The 26,401-nt window shown below is 39.4% G+C and overlaps 3 protein-coding genes across 7 annotated transcripts in view; all 3 read left to right on the top strand.

Annotated features, from left to right (window-relative positions):
• The window catches only part of LOC105918766 (protein FAM163A), a 29,457-nt gene extending 19,781 nt beyond the window's left edge, over window positions 1-9,676 (top strand). For all 3 annotated transcript variants that reach the window (XM_036150786.1, XM_021311342.2, XM_036150787.1), the window contains 2 exons: window positions 3,710-3,824; window positions 6,251-9,676. In XM_036150786.1, the coding sequence (XP_036006679.1) occupies window positions 3,732-3,824; window positions 6,251-6,628 (471 nt within the window). In that variant the 5' untranslated portion in view covers window positions 3,710-3,731 and the 3' untranslated portion in view covers window positions 6,629-9,676. The remainder of the gene's footprint in view (window positions 1-3,709; window positions 3,825-6,250) is intronic.
• A 390-nt stretch (window positions 9,677-10,066) lies between these two features.
• Window positions 10,067-18,650, top strand: LOC105918767 (rab GTPase-activating protein 1-like). 3 transcript variants are annotated; one of them, XM_036150785.1, is made up of 9 exons: window positions 10,067-10,453; window positions 10,785-11,008; window positions 13,182-13,256; window positions 13,350-13,460; window positions 14,580-14,684; window positions 14,777-14,860; window positions 14,970-15,041; window positions 15,165-15,422; window positions 18,122-18,650. In XM_036150785.1, exons 2-9 carry the CDS (start codon window positions 10,898-10,900, stop codon window positions 18,350-18,352), a joined length of 1,047 nt encoding a protein of 348 aa, XP_036006678.1. In that variant the 5' UTR covers window positions 10,067-10,453; window positions 10,785-10,897; the 3' UTR covers window positions 18,353-18,650. The 3 variants fall into 3 exon arrangements, with proteins under 3 accessions (XP_036006678.1, XP_012709376.2, XP_021167016.2); XM_012853922.3 differs by having other exon boundaries at window positions 10,067-11,008; XM_021311341.2 differs by lacking the exons at window positions 13,182-13,256; window positions 13,350-13,460 and having other exon boundaries at window positions 10,070-11,008.
• A 92-nt stretch (window positions 18,651-18,742) lies between these two features.
• On the top strand, window positions 18,743-25,164 carry ebi3 (Epstein-Barr virus induced 3). Its single transcript, XM_012853928.3, has 6 exons — window positions 18,743-19,022; window positions 20,847-20,961; window positions 21,090-21,192; window positions 21,915-22,032; window positions 22,151-22,314; window positions 24,827-25,164. The coding sequence occupies exons 1-6, from the start codon at window positions 18,935-18,937 to the stop codon at window positions 24,980-24,982; spliced, it is 744 nt and encodes a 247-aa protein (XP_012709382.2). The 5' UTR covers window positions 18,743-18,934; the 3' UTR covers window positions 24,983-25,164.
• Window positions 25,165-26,401: the final 1,237 nt, after the last annotated feature.

Raw genomic sequence — 26,401 nt, 5'->3', positions numbered from 1 at the left:
TAATAAGATAATAAAATACTAGATTCGTTACTAGTTGTTTTGTTTTTTTTGTAGAACAAATGTTGTTAGAAAGTCTGAAAAGTGCAACAGTGCTGATTTATACCCGACAGTGGTAGAGCTACTGACATCAGTTTCTCCCAATGACATCATAAAAACCTTTTAACCAATAGCAGTACGGATCTGAAATTCAATGCAAGACAACCATTAAACCATAGGAGGGCACCACACTGACGATTTTAGACAAAAAGGTAGGATTTTACCAAATATGCACTAATTTGTCAAAAATAATGACTAGTATATGTAGACAGACAGTACCGTAGGACAACCATATTAACAGTTTATTGGCAAAAAAAAGTTAATATGGGGTGAGTTACCCTTTAAGAATCAATAATCTTTACTGTCATTATGTCACCATAATGAGGTTTTGGTGAGACACCGACTCAGAATTCACTCATAACAGACAGATACAACAAGGCATAATATTTAAATAGTTGAATGCACTGACAACACTTCCTGAGAATCGAAAAGTGTGCAAATAGTGTCAAGGAACTGATTTGTGGAACCCAAATTCAGCCACACACAGAACTTCAGTCACAACAGTTTTATTGAAGGAGATGGATTTTGGAAGAGGAGACCGGTGAAGGATTACAGACTGGAGCAGAGGAGGTGATGGCAGGATCAGGCATGGAGTGGAGAGACTGGGCTGCATGTGAGGTAGAAGGTGCTAGAACTGTCCATGGTGAAGTGGGTAAAACTGAACCCTGACAAATAATCCTTAGCATCTGATAAGATTCAAAACTTCAAGTCAAAAAAGGCAAATAGCAGTCCCTTTACAGAAGATGTTAGTTACTGTGCAATTGAATAGTGTATTAGACAACAACAATCCCAGAGAGGTTGAAACGTGTGCAAACAGTCATTAGCAAAAATTGGAATGTTTTAGTTACTTGATGCTCAAGTCAAAAAAGACAGACAGCAGTCATTTTACAGGATGATGTAAAAAAAAATACTGTGCAATTGCATGAATGCATTAGACAAACATTCTCGGAGAACTTAAAAGTATGCAAATAATTATTAGCTAAAATTTTACCTTCAAGTTAAAGAACCGTGCAGTTTGCATGGATGTCCAAACGAACAAACTCACTGAGAAAATATAACAGTGTGCAATAGACATTAGCACGTGAGAGACCTTGCAAAGGATTCTCAGTTGGATCAAGAACCTGTGGAACCAGTATAATGTTTGTAAACATGTAACAAACTTTGAACTGGGATGGTGGTTAGGGTGTGTACTGGTAATGCATAGGTTTAGAGTTAGGTCATATAAGTCAGTGAAAAATTAACAGAAGTCAATGCAAAGTCTTTGTAAAGATAAAACAACCTAACACGTGTGTGCCTGAGTCAGTGCGAATGTCTGTGTCTGTATGTGTATGCATGCATGTGGCCTTTATTTCACCGAATTTAATCAAACGTGTAACAGGGTTAAGTGTGACGGTGTGTTGATTTTTGCACAAAATGGCCACTCCTCGATGTAGTAAGTACTAGAGGGAGCAAGAGAGAGAGAGAGAGAGAGCACAGCCATTAGATTAAAAATTAGCATATGTTCTTCAAATAAATAACTAAATCATAAGTAATGGTTTTCTGTCTTTTTTTCCCATGTTACGGTGTTGAGTCATTGAGTTTCATGGCCGCACTATCACAAGATAATTGGACAAAATAAAGGAAATTGAGGGCGCAACTTGCTTGTCTCTGTTGTGCTTTTGTCCAAAAGACTTCATGGATTCACATCCTGATGTGCATGCTATTATGGATCCAGCCATTGTATTTATGGGTGGAGAATCGCTCATGTAATGGAGTTAAGGGGTAACCTAGATACAGAACTCAATGATGTGATTTTAATTAATAATTAACATTTAATCTAGAACAAAACATCACTAATAAAAATGAAGAATTAGATGTTTAGGTTGATATAAAAAGGTGTCTATTTGTTTAACAGCTTTATTTTGTATTTTTATGGGGTTGTCAACATAAAGCGATTCAATTTTATTTCTGTTTTTTTTACACTGCATTAAATTAGATATTTAAATCTATTTGTAAAGCTTTTTTAATATAAATGTTGGTGATCCAATAGATTAAATACACCTTAAGAGGTGAGAGGGACTCAAATTTTGCTATTTTCAGGGAATGACTCTAAAATCTATATAGGTAAGTTAAAGTTATGCAAATCAAAGACTGGGAATTGGCCAAAAATGTCTGATGTTGTCTATATTGCCTGGTATGCCCCTAGTTACTAGATTCAATACAAAAGTCTTCACTTTTCTAACCCCTTTCACATGATAGCACAAAGCTCTGTTGTGTTACCGACCCACTAAGAATGGAAAAGTTCACACAGCAATAATTACCATTAGCACTCATTGCATACCTAAGGTTATAGCTGTGGGGGAAGAAAGTTGCAGAGAACTGAGCTGGTTTTACACGAGCAATTAGAGCTGTGAAATTTTCCAGCGACGATCTGCAGGTGAAATCACAGATATCTGCAACATTTGCTTCTGTCATTTTATGGTAATTTTCCAGGCAGATAAACAGGAACATTTCTCATGTGCGCCTACAAAAACAAAAATCTGAAGTGTTTCCCACAAATGTGTTTGTGTATGTGTACTTGTACTTACAGCCGAGCGAGTGTTTTACCACCAAAGTGAGAACTTTTTTTTATGGTTAGGTGTAGGTTAGAGTTAACTATATACTGGTGATGGTTAGGTGTGCGGTTAGGGTTTTTGGTTAGAGGGTCACTGTGAAGGGTTGTATTGCCCTTTTCTGCTGACCTGTATCATTTATTTGACTTATTTGTTGCTTTTTTGAATATAACCAAATACATAAATTCACACAAAATTCAAAAATCATCACTGACGAAGTTCATGCACCAGCCTTGGTGTTCTTTAAATGAAATAGTCGTGTATGTGAAATGTTCTGCCCTTCATCCAACATGTATCATAGCATCCTTAAGGAAAACTCTCATCAAGAACTGAACTGCAAAGTGTTCCTTCCTTCCTTCCTTCCTTCCTTCCTTCCTTCCTTCCTTCCTTCCTTCCTTCCTTCCTTCCTTCCCTCTCAATAAAACTAACACGTTTTCCCTCAGAAATAAAGGTTTTCGACTAGAATAGCTTATTATTTAGCTTGGCCCAGTCACTGGGTCAAACTCCAATGGGAATACATTGTGAATGTTTTGGAGCAAGTATCCAGTATCCTGAACATAATGCAGTTCAGTTTCTTTAGACGTATGCGTTTTGTAACTATTACCCCAGGGCATTGTAAAGAAATAAAAAAACATTCTGTCTGAATTCTGTTCACCCAGCCAACAGAGTTTACAATGATCCTCATACATTATTGTCACCGTTCATTCAGATTAGCTGGGGGTCGGGGCACTCAGACATGATCACTCATCTATACCCATTAAGCTGGAAAAAACTGCCTGTTTTATTCAGTTGTATACAGCACTACACAGCATGTACACAACACTATTTACAGCACACTCCATCATTTACTGTTTAACAGTGGGAAAGCCAGAGATCATTCTTTTCCATTTCATTTGTGTTTTTTGTTTTTTCCTGTATGTAAAGTTAGACTGCAGCAGCTTTTTTGACATTGCTTTTCTCCTCTTCCTTTTGTTTTACTCTGACAAGCTCAGTTTGTTCTGTTTCTCTCTGTGTCTCTAAAGGGTTGGATGGAGAGCTGGTCGAATGTCAGCGGGAACTATCGTTATAACCGGAGGAATTCTTGCCGGGGTGATACTGCTGTGCATTGTAGCAGTTCTCTGTTACTGTAGACTCCAGGTATCCATTAGTTTCTGTCTCTCACGCTCTCAAAAACAAAGAGAAAATTTTAAATAGAGCAGCTATTCCTAACCTGTTGTTTTTGGAAATTAAACCTCGGGGAAGCTGTTTTGCTTTCCCGAGGTTCTTAAAGGCTCATAAAACTGTCTGTTTCTAAAACGCAAAGTTAAAAGATACCAGGAGCAATATACAGAAAAAAAAATGAAAATTTTGTTGGTCTCACTGGTAAAGATGTGTAAAAATCCTTAAAATAAAATCTTCTTATTAAAGCAACTTAATGTCCCACTGAAAATTTAAGACAAGGATCCTACTTTTAATTTGAGTACTTTCATTCAATAGCAGAAAAAGTCCAGACGAGGACATATTTTTAGTTTTCTGGTATCTTGAACAGTCCATGATATAACCCCCTACAAGGTTCCCAGGGCCTATCAAAGAAAAGCTGTCCCACAGTGTCACAGATCCTCCACCAAGGGGGGGTACGCGTTTGGGTTTTTGTAGTTTTATCAGGTTTATACGTGATTGGATTAACTCCTGGCATGTTGACCGTACATCACTTCATACCTGCAGGGAAACAGAGCCTCCATCGAGATGACAGTAAGCCTTTAATATTTAAACAGCTCACAGCTCTTACGTTGTTTGGCATGTTTAATAATTCGCTGTTGTGGAAACAGGAGCTTTACGGATGTAGCTTATAGTCGGTCTTTACGATGCGTCAACATGTTTCTGGAGCTAATCTGCTTTCTAGCCATCACTAGTAGACATGACAGCTACCAGCAAGAGGGCTCATCGACATCCTTTTGCTTTTGCTGTTCGTTTCTCTCAAAGACGAAGTACTCGAAACATAGCTGCTGAGATTGCCTTGTTGATTAAAAAACGTCCTTCCCTGCAAACTTGCCACGTTGCAAGAGTTTGAACTTAAAGCACCAGCTCACTGTTTTGAGTATCAGACCCCAGGTAATCAGCTGTAGGAGAGGAACCAAAGGTGAAAATGGCTCGGTGTACACCAATACTGACCTAAATTCATGTTTTTTATCATCAGTTCATTTAAAATATCAATTATTTTTACAACCCTGACACCGGCAGCAACTTATAGTTCACTTGTGTAACCTGGAAATTGCCATGGTTCCCCGGGATTGAGCTTTAGAGACTTGGCATCCTGCTTGCAGTGTCAGGTGGCAAGATGAATGTGAGTCCTCCTTCAGCCGAGGGGCCAGTCCTGAAAAGCAATGGGTCTTTGTGTCATATTATACTTACCAGGGAAGCAGAAAGCCACGGAGTACTACATATAAGTTCCCAGAAAAATGTAAATTTTTAAAATAGATAATAAATGAAAAAGTTGTTTCAGTCAAATTTATTACAGGGCCACCCCCTGTAATAAATTTGGTGATTTTGTTAAAAACTGTTACTTCTTATGGTATTTTTCCCTTAGTATATATACAGGTTGGCTTTTTCAGTGTGACATTATGTTACTGTAGTAAAAGATGTATTTTATATTAAAGCTTTTTAGGCATCCTAACCAGGGGGCAAACAGATAAGCATGTCATCACAGAAGCATCCAGATTTTTGTGTGAGACGATTTAATGTGTCTGTGATTAAAATGCAGATAGAAGGTTAAATGAGAAGTGAAAAACAATTATAATAATTTCTACATCACAGCAGTGAAGTCTAACACTAAAAATCTTAAGGTTGTTATGTATATATTTTCTTTAAAGGGGACATATCATGCTTTTCAGTTCTTCGTTCACAGTTGTGGTCTATATAAATTGGAGCTACAATGTTTTGGTCTGAATTCCTTATTAATTTACCCCCACATCCTTCCTTTATACCCCTGTTCTGAGGTGTGTCTAAGAGCAACTCGTTTTGGTGCTGTCTCTTTAAATCCAAAGCCCCGCCTCCTTCCAGGTCACAGAGTGTTCTACTCCACCCTGTTCGGCCATTTTGTTAGTCTGCTGGGGGATGGTGTAATGAATTGACTTATCGCAGTGTACTGCTTGCTTATATTCTGTTTTATTTTCCTGTATTTTAATCATGTAAAGCACTTTGCATTGTCTCTGTACTGAATTGTGCTATACAAATAAATTTGCCTTGCCTGGTAAAAATGGCGAATCCGTGGCATTGGCTAACCAATGCAGCACCTGGACAGAATAAATTCAAATTTTCTCCACTCCTAGAGACTCCAAATGCACAACAAAATGAATTTAACGGCCAAAATTGGGGATTTTGCATGACATGTCCCCTTTAACACACAAGCTTAAAAGTATCTCCTCACATAAATCATTGAATGAAAGTTAATAAGCTCACTCCCTACTGTGTCACCTTTTCTTCAGTTCAATCGATTCCCATTGTTTAATATGTTCTCCTAGGAAAGAGTCTGAATACCTCTCCCCTTCTCTTTCCTGGTGTCTCCACTGTCCCCCCTCCTGCAGTATTACTGCTGTAAGAAAAATGAGTCTGAGGCGGACGTGGGCTCGGTGGCAGGAGCAGATCCTCTGTCTCACTTCCCCTGCAACGCGTGCAACGCCCTCGCCATGGACGGGACCGACATCACCCCGGTCTCCCTGGATCAGCTGGACTCAGGTTCTCACCACAACACCTGCCCCACGTGTTCGCCATACCCCATCCGCTCTGGACTCGCGGACGACATGCGTAACGGAGGGGAGCGTCTGGGCTTCCACACCTACTACGAAAACCCGTCTGCCTCTCTTCCCCTGCCCGTCGACCCCCAGAGTTCCTCCCCTTTGAGCTTCTACAACCCCACAGACGTTTTCCCTCCCCCGCCGCGCCCTTACAGCACCGACGTCTGACTCTCTCCTCACTGGAAACTTCTCCACACACAAAGAGCAACACACCGAACTAACACTTGGCCTTGTAGGATTAAAATCGGGTTGTTTCTTAAAACGCAGCACAATTACACCTAGCATCATTGCACATTCTGACTTTAGTCACAGTCACCCACAAAATCAGCCCACTGACAGGGCTCCTGTGGGCAGCAAATCCTTGCAGCAGCCCACAAACGCTACAGCAGGGAGATAATTTCCTCTCCAGTAAATGGCACAGAAGTCTAGCACAGCTACAGCTTGTGTTGGCCAGGGCTACATGTTACTGGAGGTGTGACGTAAAAGCATTCAAGCCACACCTAAATTGATCACAAAAACGTCATTTTTCTCTGAATAATTAAGTAAGTTTCAAATAAATTTTTTTTTATTTATTTTGTAAAAATGCACTAAACAACATAGACCTTCCTGAAAACTAAAACACACATTTTCTCCTCTGGCACCACCTCATGATGTTTCCAACTAACCCATCAAATTAGATTATTAAAGTACACTTCAACATGGCTTTAAAACCGTCGGTCGGTCACTTTTTTTGCTGCAACCGGTCGCAATGGGCTGCAGGCCCCAGGGATATATTTGTATAATGCTACGACGGATAAAAACGTGCTTCCACTGCCACCAGAGTTATACGAGTACATCCTTCATTGGTAGAGGTGCACCGATAAGGGGGGGACACATTTGTGCTTTATGAAGAGATCTGATGCGTGTGCCGCTCTTTGAATCTGAAAATAAAAGCGTCGAACAGTCGAGGAAATTCCTTTCTCTGTTCAAGCCTAAACGAGGAATGGATATTTTCTCCTCTGGTATCAGCATGAAATCTCATGTGAGCTGAGAGTTAAAGTCCGATCAGCAACGGAGAACCTTTGGGGCCCCGTGATCGGTCTTTGTTCATGTTCACGCAACGGACTTGCCTCCACATCCCCTCTTCAGTTCAGTTTCTGTTCTAACTGAGACATTCAAAGGCACGTGTGAACCCCACCCTCCATTCCCCTCCGGCTTACGGTACATGAGGGCTAACAGTTTTTCTATCAGCAGGGGTTGTTTGCCGGTAATAGAAACTTCTAATGGTTGTTTTGTCCAGAGATGAAACGGGGAAGGCGAGGGGGAGTTTTTTTTTTGTTGTTGTTTTTTTCTTTATGCGACCGTCTGCATCTCGCAGTTTCAGTCAGCTAGGAAAGTATCACATGTGTCTTAGTTGTGATCTCTTTTCTGGTAAAGTGAAAGGAGCTATTAAAGCGGGGGTGTTCGTTTCACCGTGTCTGCAGTATAAGTCGGTGTTGTGGGCATTTCTTTTGCAAATTCAGACAAAAGTAAAGAGAAAATCATTGGACTTTTAAACATGAAAAAGAGGGGGGGGGCATAAACTAAGATTATGTAATATGTTTTAGTGATTTTAAAGCCACGCTGTGTGCCACGGAGGTGCATTGTTATTACACAGCATGTGCCTGGATTGAAATATTTCTGTGAAACTTTACGTGAAAATTTGTGTTTTCTTATTTCTTACGCTTCTTTTCTGAAAGGGAAATGCAGTTCTGTAATTAGGAACAAGAAATATATATTAACAGGTGGGATTTTACACTAAAGATATTCCTAAATCATGATAAAACTTGTGTTCAGAGAGACAGAAATGTTATTGTCAAGTTTTATTAAAGTAGTGGTGTTTTGTTACAATAGAGTTCCTAGCAGAAGTATTCACACCCCTTTACCCTTTTCCCATTTTGTCACATTGCAGTCACAAACTTGACTGTGATTGTGGGGGTTGCGTGCACTGACACAACCTGACAAAGGCAAGGTATTGCATAGTTGTGAAGTGAAATAAATGCTTTTGCAATCTGAAATGTTTTGTTTTACAGCTAAAATCTGAGAAGTGTTTGTAAAGAAAGACTCTACAAAGTTTGCAAGTCTGGAGATGGTTTGTTTTGCCCATTTTCTATTGCATAATAGGTTATCCTCTTTCAGATTAGGCACGCTCGATAACATCAACTCTCAAGCACTCCCACAGATTCCCAATTGGACTTTGACTGGGCCATTCTAATTAGGCAATATGCTTTCATCTAAACTACTCCCTTGGCTCTGGCTGTGTGGTTAGGGCTTTTTTTCCTGCTGGAAGGTGAACCTCCGCTCCAATCTCAAGTATTTTACAGCCTCTGAAAAAGTTTTCTTCCTGGCTTGCCTTGTATTTAACACTATTCATATTCAACTTTGAATAACATCCCTTTCCTTGCAGGAAAAAAAGGTATGCCAACAACTTGATGCTGCTATCACCGTGTTTCACTGTAAGGTCTCTGCCGCACATAACATGTTCTGTTTGCTTTCTATCCACAACCCCTTCTTCCAGACTTCCTACATGGCTTGTGGCAAGACCAGCCGGATTTATCCTGAGATACCACCAGATACGGCCATTTAGGGGACATTTGAATTTGAACATTTGATTTGAGGGAAGCAGAGTAAAGGGGACTGAATTTCACATCAGCGCCAAACTTCAGATTTTTCTTTGTAATTTTTCTATATTGTGTCATTTTCTTCCAACTTCACAATTCAACATTACTTTCTAGTCTGTTTTCAATAAAACACATTGGTATTTTTGCTTGCAATGCGACAAAATGCGAAATATCTCCAAGTGTATGGATACTTCTGCAAGGCGCTGCTCTGTCATTACATCCCATTGTTGATTCAGAGCTTTATCACATCTTTCACCGATCAATGTTTTGATCAGAAGTATGTGCCACGTCAAATCAATATATACAATAAATCACAGTTTTTTTTTTTTATTTGCTGTTTCAAATGAGCTTTTGTGTTTCCATGATATTCTGAATGTTATCCCCATTCTCTGTTAGAACAAGCCCTGTGCTTTTTGTTGTTTGGTTTGGTTTCACTTTTAAGATTGCTTTTCTTTCTTTCAACTGTATTGATGGATTATCTTCTGGTGCACGCTGTTAGAGTGAGAATATCCACCACGCCCCACCTGTTTCCCACCTTTTTTATTGTTTTGAGCAGAAAATAAATGTTTAAATGTCTCCCCGGCCTTTTTCCGTGCGTCTTTTCCTGCTTTGACTCTCGAGGGGCGAAACACAATGTGTTGCATTCACAGCTTCTGCGTCAGGAAAAAGTAAAAGCACGGATATAGATTCAACGAGCTAGAGCGAAATGTGTTGACCGCAGAGGGATAAACATGCAAAAATAAGAAAGAAAAAAAAAAGAGTGAAAATCACCAACACTGAACGACGAGAAAGAGAAGTGAGAGTGGGAAAAGGAACAATGCCTTTTCAGCCGTTTGAGAGAAACGAGAGTCTTCACAACCAAAAGGAGAAATTAGGAGGAAGAACTGCAACGTCACATTAAAATGGGGCTTCGGAGCATCTGGGTGGGTGGGGGGGATAATAGGGGGCTACTCACAGGTGGAGCAGCAGAGACTTCCCTGTTGTTCTGCAGGCCTGCTTTGGTATGCATCGCCTCACCTGCTGGACCTGTTTGCTTTCCTGTCAGGTTGCTCAGTCCATGACAACAACAGAGCTGCCGCACCAACACCCCCCTGGGAGGAATCTCACAGATGCCACATCGTTTACTTCTTACACGCACGGCAGGGTTGACTCGACGAGTCTAGCAGGTTCACGCAGCCTCGTGTCAAGAGTGAGAATAAAAGGGAACAAACCTGAGAAAATTAAAGTGCGCGGCTCAAAGACATCGCCATGTTCGCTCGCTGCGCCTCTATAAATCACTCGTTAAGCAGGTTGCCTGGTTAAAGGGGCGTTTGAGGGGTCGTAAACAGCTGGATGTGTGCATCAAAGAGCACAGGTGAGATAAGAAATGTAAACACAAGTGTGGGTGTGTCCTGCGCTGTCTTTCCTTTCACACACTCTCAGGTCATACATAAAGCCTGCTGAACCCGGTGCTGCCCACACACCTGTAACGCGCTTGGCACCTCTGCACTTCTGCTGTCTCTGGTGTGAACGTTGCTCGCCTTCGCACTGTAAACAAAGTCTCCTTCCTTCCGGGAAAAACTTGGACTTCGGCCTCGTCTTTGCTGTTTAAGCCCTCGTGCGTGGACCGCTGGGTCTTCAGACCGAGTAAAAACCACCGGACAGAGTCTTTCTGAGCTCGTTTCAACGTCTCTTGAGTTCCTCAGGCGTCTACGGGTGGATTTTCTTGGCTTCTCTGGTTGGCTTTACCTGAAAGCGCTGCGAGGGTTCAGGGTCTGCGCCGGTGGGAGCAGCCCCAGGGGCCAGAAATCTGGGCAAGATGATGCAGGAGGTGTCCATGGTGACGGCCTACGATGCCCATGCTATTGACCAGATGAGTGAGGAGGAGATCCTGGCCTGTCTGGTTGCTGAAACGGGACCTACGTTCAATGTAAGATTCATTCACTCTTTAATGTTTTCAATATGATGTGTGAAAATACCCTGTGCTCACAGAACATGTTCTTCATCATTTGCAGGTCGGAAATAGTATAATTTAGCAGAAAAAAAATAAATTATGAATGTTTTTTTTTCTTCTAATTGGTTATTGGGGCTACTTTCTAAACTGGCTTTCTCTCAGATAAGATTATTGCACTAATCAGGGGTGTCCAAATGCCGATTTCTGTCTCTGATACTGATCTGAGTCATTTCAATTTGAGTATTTGTTGATATGCTCCATTCAAAAGCTCCTTTTTTTTATTTTGTTTTTGCAGCAAAGACTTGCACATTACATATCATAAGCAAAGTATTCAAATCATTTAAATCAGTGCCATGTATAGTTGTGTTCAAGAAAAAGTGAGCGAAATGCCTACTCTTACAATATCTCTATTTTCATACGCACAAATGCATTTGGGAACACTGCAGATTTGATTTAAAATCAATTTTGAGTAGATGGGGTATTAGTCGACAGAGGTGTTGGAGAAAAAGGAATATTAGGCTGCTCAAAGGTATCAGCGTTAGAAACAACTCAAACGTTTACGGGATCTACTGAAAGCATTCAAGTGAACCCCTTTTTTTTCTTTTTTCTTTTTAAATCACGTAACCACTTAATTACTGCTTAGTTACATAACAACTGTTGCTTCACACCCGTGTTGCATGGAGTGTGACGCCACCCGCTGGATTTGCATGAGGTTAATGTCCGGATTTTGGGCTGGCTGCTCCATAAAGACGATCATGTTTATTTGCTTGTTTGTGTTTTTGACAAACTGTCTGCAGTCCCCAAATCCTAAAAGAAAGATCTTGCTAAAGGGAAATGATGCAACATTTTTCTTTAGGCCAGTCAATGTGTTCTTTAGTAAACTTTGAACGGTTCTGCTCATCATTTTCTCTCAATATGAGGACCAATAGCTTGGCTTCTGCGTGCTCCCATGTAACTGTAGAACCTGCCTGAACACGCCGTAGACCCTCCCGGGTCACTCTAAAGCGGCTCCTTTGCTATTCTTTTGCCATTTTTGGGTATTCTTCAATCCATTTGAATTTTCTTCCTTGTCTTTCTAGTTTTGGTTTCTGTATTAAAGTGTTTTAGATCATGTTAGCTAATTTTCTTCTTTTTTTTTCTAATATCTTTTCAATCAAATCAAAAATCAAAACCCACTGTTCTCCTGTACAATGCCTGGAACAGCCCCTGGATTTTCAGAGTTGAATGCGCAGCTTGTCCAACATTTGCTGTCTTTGTCCCTGAATAGAGGCCACCTTTTTGTCATCCATTAGTTCAAAAACGTGAGTGAACTCACTGATTGGATTCTCCTCTTTCAATTAACAGTTCAATGATGAACTTGTGCCTCTGCTGGTTTCCCATCCGTTTAGCATCTCCTTACATACAGACAGTAGCTTTTCTTGCTTGAGCACTGGAAGAATTTGCTGATGTTTGGAGAAAATAGCATGGATATTAATTTCATAGGTAACATTTACATAGCTGTTTTTATCATGCACTTTTGCTGCTTAGGTTTCTGATCATCTTGATTGTCCTGATTAAGGCGATTGCTTCTCTTTAAGTACTTTGGTTTCTTGGGGTATTTTATTTGCCATTTCAAAGTTATGTTTTTTTGTGTTAAAACTGTTGTGTAGCTTTCATAGTTCAAATCAAGGCCTCTGAGCCACTGTTTTATTCTGAACAGAAAAGATCACATAATACACTGGGCTACAGTTTAGATTGTCTCTCTGCATTCCTCACATGCGCTGTTGCTGACTGGCGATGACTGAGCACAAATCCCAGCACAAAACATATTCCTCCGCAAGGAAGATTTCTGATTTGCGATACCAGATTCGTCGTTTTAGATATTTAAGATATGAAAATCCATTTCATGCTTTGCCATAAACCCTTCCATTCTCCATAATTCCCCAGATGCGTTTTAGATTACCATGTCCCCCATGTGCTCGGCTTTATCTTATCTTTGATTTATCCTTGTTTGGATCTCATTCTGAGGCCTGTTCTTGATTTGTCAAGCTCATCCTACATCCTACAGATCTGTTTCTGGGAGAGATGGATTTCTCGCTTTCATCCAAACGTGTCAGTTCTTCCACATTAACAAGCTATGTCTTTTTTCTTTTTTTTTTTTCCTTCTAAGGTCCCCACAAAGAAAGTGAAACTTGGGGAAAGTCGACTTCAAATCATGGACGATGACCCTTTGGACAAATACTTGGTCAGAACTGACTCCTTTCTTCCTCTTTTTCTGAAATGACTTGATTTTCGTTCTTCAGCTACAGAAAATCAATGCTTTTTCTGCAACTTGCAGAAAGAAAACCGTCGGCTTCAGCAGGCGAGCCTTCGCCTGGAGCAGGAAAATGATAGTTTGGCCCACAGACTAATCACCAGCAAGGTTGCGTTGAGGAATGCTCTTGACAAGGTACTATTGGGAGTCAATCTGAGAAAGGCGCAGTTCATCCCTAACTAAAGTTTTACATTTCAGGATCTGATTTAGCTACATGGCACTACAGTTGGATGAATATGATTGCTTTGGCGAGTTATCTAAAATCCTAGTTAACACTTTGGTATCATGCATGGACCCTAGCTATATTTACAGTAGCTAGCAGATGTTTAAATACCCCTTTAATGTTTTGTCATGGTACAGCGACAGCGTCCAGTGTGCTTCATTTAGGTTTTATGTGATAGATCAAGTTTAAGGGAAATGATACATAGTTTTCATGTTTTTTTTTAAAAAAAACGTGTCACGCCATGTATTTAGCTCCCTTTTTTATACTGTATAGAACCAACATTTTGCTTCAATTACAGCTCCAGCTTTGCATGCCGAGTGACCGAATTGTTTCTTGATATTTTTTTCTAAAATAACTCTGTCAGACTGGATGGACCACCACCCACAGTTTCAATTCATTTTGCAGCTTTCAACAGGGGTTCTTACAGACATTGTATTTAGCTCTATCAATAGTTTCATGTAATCTGAAGACCTGGATCCAAGCACCTGTAGGTGTTTGTGAGAGTGTGTCTTTTTATGTAAGCTTTATCCATAAGAAAAATGCTCAATAGTGGTTGTGAGGAGCCATGGACAAGCCCCTCAGAGCGTTCAGGGTTTTATGTTTTCCCAACACGTGGCGTTTTGCATGTACCCCAATTCGTTTAGTTTCGATCTCACCTGGCCAGAGCACCTTCCTCCGCATGTTTGCAGTGCCAAACTGCAGAAGGGTGCACCTCTGGCTTTCCTTTGACAATTCAAAAGCATTGCCACTCTTCCACAAAGGCCACATTTGTGCACAATTCATCGTCCTTTTTTTTACAGGTTCTCCCACCTGAGCTTTGCCTCTCTGTAGCTCCTCCTGAGTAACTACTGGCCTCCTCGCTGTGATAGACCGTGCTGTTGGTCTGTCACATAAAATCCCAAAGAAACCCATTACAGTTCATTGTTGAACATGACGAAATTTGAAAAAGTTAGGGAGATACCTTTCCAAAGCCTCATGCAGACATGGAAAATGTGGCGAAGTGAAATGAGAGTATTTCTATATTTTCGCAGGCTGAAGACAGAGTGGACGAGCTAACGAAAAACCTTCTTCAGACCCAACATCGACTGAAAGCCTCAGAGGAGGAGAAAAGAAGCAAAGAGGAAGAAGCTGCCATGGTAATAATAAAGTTTTTTAAGAAAATGTCATAAATTGTTGCTGGCTGTTGTCAGAAAAAAAAAAAGTAAAAGAAAAAAATCTATTTTTGTAGCTCAAGGAAGTTTTTCGGAGGGAGCTGGAGAGGGCTGAGCAGGAGATTAAAAAGTCGTCTGGTATCATCTCAGACTACAAACAGGTGATTCATGGCACTGTGAGCAATCAGAACGTATCGCTAGAATTACACGTGGGTGTGATTGGAGGAGGTTTTATTTGATGAAGTTCAAACGAGATGCTTTGTCTCTCAGATCTGCTCCCAGCTAACGTCGCGTCTGGAGAGGCAGGAGGCCGCCCACAGAGAGGAGTTGGACGCACTCAAGGTGAGTGCAGCACTCTTGCTGCAGATGTCCCCTTTTTATTCATTGCACTCTTCGCATTTTCTTATTTATTTTTGGTGTGCGTTCTCCTCTTTCCGCTTCTCAATTTCCCTTGTCGTCTTCTAGAGCACACTAGCGGCTTGCTCCCAGTGTCGTCACGTTGCAGAAGCAATCACTGCAGGCCGTAGCTCTGAAACAGCGGCGCCGACAGAGGGCAAAGAGGCGACTGAACAAGGCAGGCAGGAGTCCAGCGAAACCCCCCCACGGGCAGATTGGATTAGGGAGGACCAGGAGAAGGAGTCCCTAAGCGCCCAGATCAGAGAACTGGAAAAGGAGCTTGTTCAGACTAAACTGCAAGTGGTGGAGGCCAACTGCAAGATTCAGGTAAAATCTGATTATCTGAGCATCTGTAAATGTTCAGACTAGACTTACGCCATTCCCCATATCAAGCCATACTGAGGATTTAAGCTATGGTTTTAAAACTATATGTGATATGGTTCCTACAATCTAAAATCATTTTGTAGGTGCATAGTGCAAGTTTTGAAGTTAAATGCTATTTATTTTCTTTCGCATACTCGCCCTTACAATTGAGGCCAGCGAGAGAACATGGCTTAACTTCAAAATTTTAAACTTTCTTACCACAGAAGACATTACGGCTCTAAACAAAAGACCTGTGCAGTCACAGCGGCAGATGCCTTTTCCTCTACAGTGGTGTAATTTCAACCTGTCACCAGAGGGGGCAGACGTCTGTAAAAAAAATCTTGGAACTTGCTATGCTCCTTTAAAGAGATTCCAGAAGACATTCTGGAGCGATCTAAAGCTGGCTGAAAAATTAAGGAACGCCCCATCTCCCACCCGTTGTTGCTCATGGACACCACTGATCTCTATTATACACTGGAGTGCTGATTTTGCCGAAAAACTGAAGTCACTGGCTTGCTACTCCCTACTTGCTACTCCCTACTCTCACAGAATCCCACAGGATTTGGTTGCAACAACAAGCAGTTTTCTGGCTGTGTGAAAACGTTTCACAGGTAATTTTACAGTCAGTGGATGTACTAACACTATCAACTACTAGGAAATTAGGTGCTGAAATATTTTACATGCTATTCATATTAAATATATATATGTATATATAAATATGTGTATATGTATATATGTATATATAGGTATACATATATTTAGATGTATGTTTATATATATTGTTATTTATATATTTATAATGTTATTTATACATGTATGTATATATATATATATATATATATATATATATATATATACAAGCAAAATATGTCAGCACATGAATTTCTCAGTACTTGATAATTTTAGTACATAACATAAAAGTATATGCCATTTGACATTTTAAAAGTTTTATGCCCCCCCAGATCTCCCCCCACCCCCCACACCCCCCACCCCACCCCACCCCTAACATGAGAAAATCCTCGTTATTCGATGCTGTAGCGCACATATTCCCTAGTTACTGGGGGGAAAATAGGGAGTACCAATATGGCGGGCGATTAGCACTCCAGTGTATAATAGAGATCTGTGATGGACACCCAGCTAGCTGAAAGATAACTCTTATGTTTTTGCTTGGTTTACAGTAAAGGCAGTATTGGTTCTTTGTAAATATATCTGTACCTAAAGACCATGAACAGATAAAACTCACACAGCACCAATCACTAATCTTTTCAGAGTTTAGTAGTTTTCAGTTTCAAAACTAGGGTTGGTAAAGCCACAAGTTGTTTATGCTGCTTTAGTTTACTTCATTAGTTTATTTCAAATAATGATTGAAATGGAAGAGTAGTGGGAAAAAGAGATTTCCCACCAGTTACGTTATAACAACCGAAGGATTTTTCTGAATTTGAGTGGGAAGAAGTGGAAACTCCTTGAAACCTCGTTCCTCTGTGTCATAACTGTTCTTGTTTCGTCATGTTGGGGGATTTGTCATAATTCATCATGTGTTTCCACGCTGAGACTTTCCCCCAGCTCCACTCCATAGATGGATACAGAAAATGTTTCTGATCATTCTTTAGTCTTTTTTTTTTCTTCTGAGACTACGGCATTTTCTGCATATTTACAGGCAAACAGTTGTGGCTTACTTTATAGATCATTTGTGCAATTCTGTATTTAAACAGATTAACAAACTTCACAGCACTTCAGTTGTAAAATAGCCTGTTTGTATGTAGACAATAGCCAGGATTGCTAATTTTGTCCCTTCCATACCTCTACACGGTACTCCAGGTATGGTACTACAGCAGAGAATTAGAGTATTTGGAGTTAGTTGGGGTGTAAAATGTGCTTTACTTTGCCTAAAGTTGGAATTTGTTTAAGGGATAGTTAGAATTTTTTAAAGTGAGAGTCTTATAGGTAATAGTTCCTTTATCTGTCAAAGAAAATGACATAACACAGTGAGTTTGTTGAAAAATGAAAGATGACCAAAGCAGTGGAAGGCTAATAGCTACCTTCGGAGGTAATGGACCATGACAATCTCATAAAGGCACTTTCCAAGGTGACACAAACACTTTACACAGAAAAATCAATTGTCAGGGTAAAACCTATGATATATATAAACATAGGGATGCACGAAAAAAAAATTAGTTTTATAATTTACTACATCTGCACGCTCTTTTCATACATTAGGGAAAAATAAGAAGTAGTCACTGTAGCCTGTGTATGAAAACCGAAAGAGAAAAGTCCAGACACAGTTTCACCTTAAGTCAGCACTAATGCCAGAAATCCTGACATTGTCAAATATAAGCTACAGGAAATGTCTGACTTCCAGTAATGACCCTAAATCATGACCTTTTTAGGGCAAAGATATATTGTATTGTTAGAAAAACATGTGCAGAGTATAACCAACCCATGCACACACACACACACACACACACACAGATAGATAGATAGATAGATAAATAGATAGATAGATAGATAGATAGATAGATAGATAGATAGATAGATAGATAGATAGATAGATAGATAGATAGATAGATAGATAGATAGATCTATCTATATATATATATATATATATACACTCAACATTTCCCACAGCATTTTGCATTGTACATTAAATATGTGTCATTTCACAGGAGCTGGAGCACCAGAAGGGAGTCCTAGCCAGTGATGTCCAGCAAGCAAAGAACAACTGGATCAGCAAGGCCTTAACATCACTGCGGACTTCCACGGCTGGACATCATGGCGCTGGCATGCACAGAGAGGGCCCTCCGACCCTGAACTGGAACCTACACAGCTCCTCCCTTACGGGATGGCCCCCGAAGAAGCTGTCATGGCCTCACAAAGACAATTCAAAAAATGCTTGAATGGCTGGACTGCAGTGTGCAGATTACATTCATCTGGAGTCAAGAGGAAACCGTCTGCCTTCATTGACTTTTAAATGCTGTAAATACGTAAACTACTCTGTGTTTCCACTAGATGGCAGTAAAAACATACAGGAGGTAATGGAGCACAGGTGATGCCATAGGGACTTTTTGTCATTTTAAAGCAGGTGTAGCTTATTCATATTTTTTTTTATATATTCTTCATCTACTATGCATGTTTTATGACATCACATTTTTAACTGTAACCATTTAATATGCAATAAAGTTCATGTGATCCTCTTATTGTTTGTGACGAAGCAAAACAGTTTTCATGCAACAAAAAAAAAAAAACCCACAGCTGCAGTTTAGTTCCTCTTTCTATTGGCTTCACGGGGTGTTTAAATATCTGAGAAGCTGCTGATTGACACAGAGAAGAAAACTGCCGGTGAGGAGGAATATTCATTTTACTATCTCCACATTGGGCTGAGGAGTATAGCAGGACATACAAGTACCAGCGGATTTAGGAACACAGGAAAGTCTTTTATATTTATTAAGCTATTTATACAAAAAACTACTGATATACTTATGGGTGGCACAGTATATATCATAACTGCGGTCCTCGTTTTTGGCTGGGGTAGTCAAGCGCTAGATCTTCTGAAGGCAACACTAAGGGGTGAGTACCGATCGGATGGAGAAGATGTTGTGTGAGGACAATTTAGCAATGACATAAAAAAATATCAAAACAGAAACGTTGTCAGCTATTGTTTGTGGGTTTGTACTGAAACTGTTAGGATTGCAGCCTGAGGAATCCAAGCAGAAGTCCCAACAGTGTTAGAGAGACTGAACAGTTCATTGTACAACCTCAAACATGTTTGATTAACAGCTGAATCAAGAAGGGATGCTGCTTAGGCTTTCACATCATTGCCTTGTCTTATTTGTCTATCTGCCTGTCCATTTATCTATCTATGAAGTCAACCCTTGTTTTTATCAGTTTTCTTGTTAATTTCAATGTCCGGTAATGCATTTAACTGGACAACTATTATGATAACATAAGAGTTTAACTAAATAATTGATATTAAGCCCTTTCCATGGTTTTGTTGATAATAACCAATAGTTATGGGATTGCACTGCCAAAACCAAAGCTTTTTAGGAACTCCATCTTAACTTTTCCGTCCGTTTTAGTCACATGTTACACACAGGACTGGAGTTTTTGCTTGATTGCATAAACTTGGTTTCACTTTCGGTTTCACCATGCAGTCTTTCGCATAGACAGAAGAAGGTAACATGAGATGAAGTAATGTATTTGTTGGGTCATTGCTCAGACATTAGGGTTGACCAAAAATATCTGTTGCAGTCTGGCTTTTCTGCTGATCATACCATTAATGTATTTAGAGCAAATATCAATGTATTTGACGGCGTAGGGCAATACCACAGTGTTATTTTTCTGTGTCGCTGTGTCTTCCAGCATAGAAATCAAAGGAAATGGTGTGGCAGGAGCATATTGTTTAACATAGGGCTTTGGGTTGAAAAAATAAGCCGCAGGCTAATCTTAACTACTGAAAATGTAATATTTTGGTAAAAGCTGTTTTTCATTTGAAGTGATCAGGTAAGGCAAAATAAAGACTCTACTATAAAACAGATTGGTATTTTCATTTGCAAGAGAAAGCATCAGTCATATTATTGTTTACCTTTTGGTAAAAACTGAAAGGTTCAATTAATAAAGTCAATGCAGCTAAAAAAAATGTATATCAGGTTACAACACAATCACAAGACAATTTAAAGTAGTAATAAATATCTCTTCTTAACCTTTCCATACTCTTTCTGACCAATTATTTACTGTGTGAATGTTTAACAAAGTTAGCGTTAGCTTCGGCTAACTACTTTGTAGGTAAAAGGTCAACGTTGTTGCTTTAGTTCAGGTGTGAACTAAAGTAATTGAGACATTCATCTGACATTATATTACGCTGTAACTGACCATCATTACCATATCTTATGTCATACTATTTAAGAGGTGAAGTTTGATCATCTTGTATAATATTACAAAGTGGTGGGCCGTCAAAATGATCCAGCTAGCTAGGCTCTTCTCTCACCCTAAAAACCGGGTCACAATTTGTGACCCAATGTTTGGTTAAAACTGCCTATTTTTTTTTCTCCCAACAGCATAAAAGTACCCAGCATTTGGGTTAAAGGAATAATACACAGTTTTGTGGTCTGTACCTACAGTGAAATATTCCTTCTCTCTTTGTTGTGATCTTTCTGGATTTTCTGCATTGTAATTTTTTTTAAAACACACAATTAAAAACAAGTTCTCATTTCATGTGCTGGCTGAAGGGTTTTATTTTACATAGGAAAATAAAACTACAAACAAAAAAAAAAACTATAGTATCATGGTCATTCCAAATGACATTCTGGATGACTGAGAATCTTCACCAGCATAGTATCAGGGTGCTCAGGAAAATAACTTCTGTTTTTTTTTTGTTTTTTTTTTCTTGTTCAGATCCCCCTGTCACTCCCACAGTGCACTGCTGGTGTTCCAGCTATCCGAATGTGACGCTTTGCTCCTGGCCAGAACCTCTTGACTCCCATTCAACACATTATATCGCCACATACAGGTAAACCGCAAGCACGCTTTGGCCCCTGCAGTAAAAAACATAAGAAATAAAATTAAAAAAAATCAATGAATAAATACACACACTGTTTAGTGTAAGTCATGAGGTATGTACATTTTTCCACATGGCAGTGAGAGACAGAGTAACACCGATATGAAGATGTGCCACCTGATCCCACCTGGCTCTTCATCCTCCGCCCTGGCCACAGTACCACCATCTTCATCGTCTGATCAGGTAGCTGCAAGACAAGGGGGATTTCCACATCACCACAGCTGCTTTTCATAATAAAAAACGAAACCCAGATATGACTTAGTCATTTGCAGACAAGCATAACGTCTGCAGCAGAAACATAGTGTTGAAATAGTTTTCCCAAAAACTCCAGGCTCTAAAAAAATCCCTCGTCATGTTTTCTATCAATCTTCTGGGGAAATTATGAGGGTCCATGAAACGGCTGCATGTTACTCTTATACATCTGAAAGGATGTATTTTACGATTGTGTTTAGATCAAGTCATCAGGCTTCCTTCACACAATAGAGTATTTAGGTGTTTCATCATTTGTATCGATACAAATAGTGTTGAGTCTTTTACACATTGTCTCATGTCACAACCACAAACATTGACGTATTTTATTGGGACCTTATGTACAAGACCTGCACAATTAGTTACATAATTGTAAAGTGTGGGGAAAAAATCATGATTTGGGGAGTGCATGGCACCAGACAACTTTTAAAATAATATTTGTAGCAGAAAACAAGCACTTCCCTGAAGACATCATGCCCACCATAAAAGATAGTGGCTGCATCATGGTATAGGCATGTTTTTCTTTATTAGAGGAGGGTCTTGTTTGTGTATGTTGTTGTTTTTTTTACACAGCGAATGAAAATATCTAGTTTCCACTGTAAAAAAAATGTTTTGCATCAAATAATCACATTTCCCTCCTGTTACTTATTCTGCAGCTCTGGCACTGTCACCTACCCAGCCTGAAACTTCTCACTGAATACATTCTCAACGTCACGGCAGTTCATTCCGGGGGAAGCAGCTCTCACATAACAAGTTTCATGATGGAGGATATTGGTGAGAGCAAACACTTTGCATGATCCACCTGAAAACAGAAAAAAAAATGTCTAAAACCCCGAGAACTGTGTATTCTATCAGAAGCATCTATGAAATTCCAAGTTTGATCTCTCGGCAGTGAAACCAGATCCTCCTGTAGATGTCCGAGTTACTTCTCTTACTACCAGAAACCTATTGGTGGAATGGTCTCCTCCCCCTACGTGGAAAAGCATGGACATCTTCCCTCTGAAGTACCAGCTACTGTACCAGTGGAAAACCAGGGGCACCCCGAAGTCTCTCAATGTAAGTATGAAAAAAAAAATCATCATTATCACATGCTGGGTAAAACAGCAACTAAAATTTAAAAGCCCAAAATGCTGACACATCTTTTGTGGAAGTTGAAAATTACCTAACACTTGAAGCAATCTGATAAGCTTCGAAAATTCCCTTCTTTTGAAAAATCCCGCTGACAACCACGAAATTGCGCTATCATTTTCTGAAGTAGATTGAAGTGAGAGGCTGTAGTTTTGTCTGTAATTTTCAAATAATTATGCCATTTCCCTCAACCGTCTGAGAATAAAAACACATTAGCAGCCTTTCCCTGCTTTGATTCTGTTAGCCATGCCCACATTTCTATACTATGTATATTTGTACTAATTCAACCTTGTCTTACTTTGTAAAAACACCTGTGTATATGCATATTTACATTAAAAAGATAATTTAATTTTCTACCAAATTTATATACTCATTTAAAATGTCTTTACACTGAGAGCAAAGCAGTACAGAAGTTAATGTCCTTGTTGATACATTTAACATGAATTATTGAATATATCAGTCAGCCGCTGAGGGTTTAAACGTGCAGTTATATTTTCAACCCTTTTAAATCAGCACAATTTGATGTAACACATATTTTCACCAAACAAATCATTGTGAAAAAGAAACCCTGCATATTTCTTTGTAACAGTTTTAGCAAAATTGTGTACTTTCTGGTAAAATCCTATGAGTTTATTGGTTTACATTTAAGAAAGGCCAAAGTTATTGTTTCATCGGCAGATATTAAGGATACCAGCCTTCATTTGATGTTATGTTGCTACACAGCTGAGAAGGAGAAACAGTCAAGATGTTATATGTAGTTGGTAAATCTAAAATTCTTTAAAGTTAATGAATCATTTTAAAATTGAGAAACATCCACACTTTAATTTGAGGACGTTTATTCAGCAGGGCTAAATCTTATGTTAAGAAAAAACTGTGTTAAACAAAACCACCAGTGGGACAATTATTGGTTCTCCTACTTTTTACCAATAGGACAGCATTTAGTACGGGTCAATAACCTTTCACAAGGTTGGAGGCGTTTTCAGAGTGAGGGGTCTTTGACCGCTCCATTTCACACAATCTCTTTAGATCGATCAGAGTCCTGGGTCCGATCTGATGCTCCTTTCAGCTAATACCACACCTTTTCTGAAGGATTTAGATCTGATCAAGTTAGAAAAACCAAGCAGTAATAATAAAAAAGTTTCATTCACAGTTATTTCATAGAAGTATCAAGAATTGTGTCACCAGGGATTTTGCTACAACTGTTTCATGGGATTTTCCCCATTTTTCTGTTCTCTTTATACCGTAACCAGTTCGTCTTTCACCAGCTTGGTTCTGGTAAGATGGCAAGGCTACTTCCTGGAGGTCACTTCTCAAATTTCAAGCTTTTAATTGTCTAACGTTGCTTTACTACTTCGTCTTAACCCTATAACTCCAAATGTATACAAATATTTCTCTACCTGTTCAACAAATTCAGTGTTTTTTTCTTAACATACAATTTACTACATACAAATGAATATATTTTACATAGCCTATATAAAAATGTCAAAGAAAATGTATTTTTTGGTGTATCGTATCAACTATGATACAAAGAAAAGTTTAAAGCCTGAAGATTTCTTTTTATCTTTCTAAAGCAACCAAAAAAGATATTCTTTTCTTTCTTTTTTTATGTGAAGTTTCCTCACATTACCCGTATCAGCCTTTAAAGGGTTAGTCTGAACAAAAAGATGCCTACAGAATTATAACTAGCCCAAATCAGATCCAAAGCCATTGAAGGACCAGTAAAGTGTCATGGTGTCGGTTGAATGGCTGGTCCACATGCACGAAACTCTCAGCAGGCAGAGGAAAAAAGAGAAATCAAAAGAATCACAAACACAAGGAGAATCGTCAATAGGACAAAATATCCAAGTTACATTAAGCAACATGGGGGGGCTCATGTTTACCACATGAGTTAAACTCTCAGCATTGAAGGACTGGCAGCCAGCTAATATACTCTAGACTGGCTGATGAGCCCCAGGAGGGATAGACACACAAACAGGATAACAGTCCAGGTAGCAGCACTCCAGCGACCTCTAGTGGAGAACATAGGTGCAAACAGGCACAAATCTCAGTAGCCTCAGTAGACAGTGAAGCCCTTTATTGCCAATAAGCACAAAAGGAAACATCCCTTCAAGTTAAAAAGAATCCAACAAATAAAAGCAGACATTTTCAAATTTTGACAATATCAATGGTCTAGTCAAATCATCATCAAACGAGGGATAAAAAAGGGTGAATCATTTGAGTCTGCCTCTAGGAGTCAAGATTGTTGTCCGTATTCCTGCATCATGCTTATCCTAAATATTTTCATAGTGTATGGTCCTTTTTATGTTGTTCATCTATGGGTATGTACTGATATGCAGATCTGTGAAAGATATTTTATGTGTGCCACATAAACAAGGCCAAAGAAAGAGCTTGGTTGTATTTGCTAACTTGTTTTTTATGTATTGCGTGTCCTCTTCTGCAGCTGGGTCCCTTTGAGAACAACAAGGCCGAATTGAAGGGATTGATCTCAGGGAGGACTTACCAGATCCAGGTGTGTGCTAAGGAGGTGCTGGGCCTGGGGCAGTGCAGCGACTGGAGTTCGCCTGTTAACGTCACAATACCAACAACAAAACCATAGGAGCCTCCTCTCACTTTTATTTTCATGCACTCCGTTGTAAACTACCATGAAAGCCAGTGTTATTAGCTTTATTTATGATCACGTGGACAGTGCAATTCAGAGTTGTTTTATTTATGATGAAATGTATTAAAAAGCAGTGTTGTGTAAAGTACTGAATCTCAGAGTCAAGTAAAAGTATAAGTACCTCTACAAAATATGACTTTGGTTAAAGTCCAAGTAACTGACTGAAATGTTACTTGAGTAAAAGTCTTAAAGTATCTAAAATGTCTTGTACTTAAGTATGAAAATTACTGTAAAAATAGATGTACTCAAGTAATGTGATGAAAAGTAAAAAGTAAAACAAAGCAAATGCAGTTTGAATGACGGTTTTTGTATTTTGGTAAACTTTGAAACACACACACACACACACCAACAAAAGTCAACTTAACTGTATACTTCATGCCCTGGAAATCTCAGTATTTTATATTAGATATTTTTTCCCTTCCATTGCAGGAGGTAGAATATATTAGATACTTTGGGAATTCTCTGCCCTCTGAATCTCTGAGAAACGCTTCCTTTTTGCCATTAAACGCACAACATTCATTTGATCAGAATTAGTACATTTTGTTGGCCATAACGCGGGATCATTGAAATTAACGCTGTGTTCTGTCTCTGAGCCACTATGCTCAGACTATCTGATCGGGCAGTAAGCTCCTCCACCTGCACTGTCTCTGTTATCGCTAGAAATGGCTCTGTCTCCTCCTCAAACACACACTGCCCCCCCCCCCCAGCTCCCCGCCTCAGCTGGCTCTCCTGCTCCGCTCTGTCTTTCAGATTTCACCTGTACCTCAGCCCTCTCGCCACTTTCTGCTCTTTTGGCGCTAATCTTAAGTATTTCTGTAAAAGAAAAGGTGTTTTCCCCCTGTGACAAAGTGGGTGAGAACTCCATTTGTCTGTTTATATACATTTGGTAACATTCTGGTTTGTTTTGATTTAGCCATATTGTATTTAGTCTTTAGTTTGCAGATATATATATATACTATCCCGGGTTTGTTTATGTTTTGCATTTCTAATGATTATTTACTATAACATCGTGGTTCAAATCATTCAGTTTGTAATTGTTTTTTCATTTATCTTGTGTATTTTATTTCAGTGAATTTACCTGATGTTTTACTTTACTTCCTGGAAATTAGGCCTTCCTGTTGGAGGATTGGCACAGGAAGAGACCATCTGAAGAGGGGGAAGCAGTAATCCATCCATATTAAGTTTTGGGCATTGTGTAATTTAATGCTGTTCGTATTTCAACTGTTGCATTGTTTCATATTCAGATAGTGCTGAATTGGATTGATTTTAACAATGATACATTTGATAGGAAATGTATCAATTGTTTGGGGGGTGCCTTTGTGGGAGAGTCCATCGGAGGCCATTTTGTCTACCTTG

The sequence above is a fragment of the Fundulus heteroclitus genome, chromosome 19, assembly GCF_011125445.2.
Source record: "Fundulus heteroclitus isolate FHET01 chromosome 19, MU-UCD_Fhet_4.1, whole genome shotgun sequence".
NCBI classification, from domain to species: domain Eukaryota; kingdom Metazoa; phylum Chordata; class Actinopteri; order Cyprinodontiformes; family Fundulidae; genus Fundulus; species Fundulus heteroclitus.
This window is presented reverse-complemented; position numbering and strand designations above follow the sequence as displayed.

Excerpts from the sequence above, each read along its gene's own strand:
- LOC105918767 (XM_036150785.1), top strand. The coding sequence starts at position 10,898 with ATGATGCAGGAGGTGTCCATGGTGACGGCCTACGATGCCCATGCTATT. Across the intron at positions 11,009-13,181 it reads AAACGGGACCTACGTTCAAT|GTCCCCACAAAGAAAGTGAA; the intron begins GTAAGATTCATT and ends TTTCCTTCTAAG. Across the intron at positions 15,423-18,121 it reads AGGCCAACTGCAAGATTCAG|GAGCTGGAGCACCAGAAGGG; the intron begins GTAAAATCTGAT and ends GTCATTTCACAG.
- ebi3 (XM_012853928.3), top strand. The coding sequence starts at position 18,935 with ATGGGTGGCACAGTATATATCATAACTGCGGTCCTCGTTTTTGGCTGG. Across the intron at positions 20,962-21,089 it reads CATTATATCGCCACATACAG|TGAGAGACAGAGTAACACCG; the intron begins GTAAACCGCAAG and ends TCCACATGGCAG. Across the intron at positions 22,315-24,826 it reads GCACCCCGAAGTCTCTCAAT|CTGGGTCCCTTTGAGAACAA; the intron begins GTAAGTATGAAA and ends CCTCTTCTGCAG.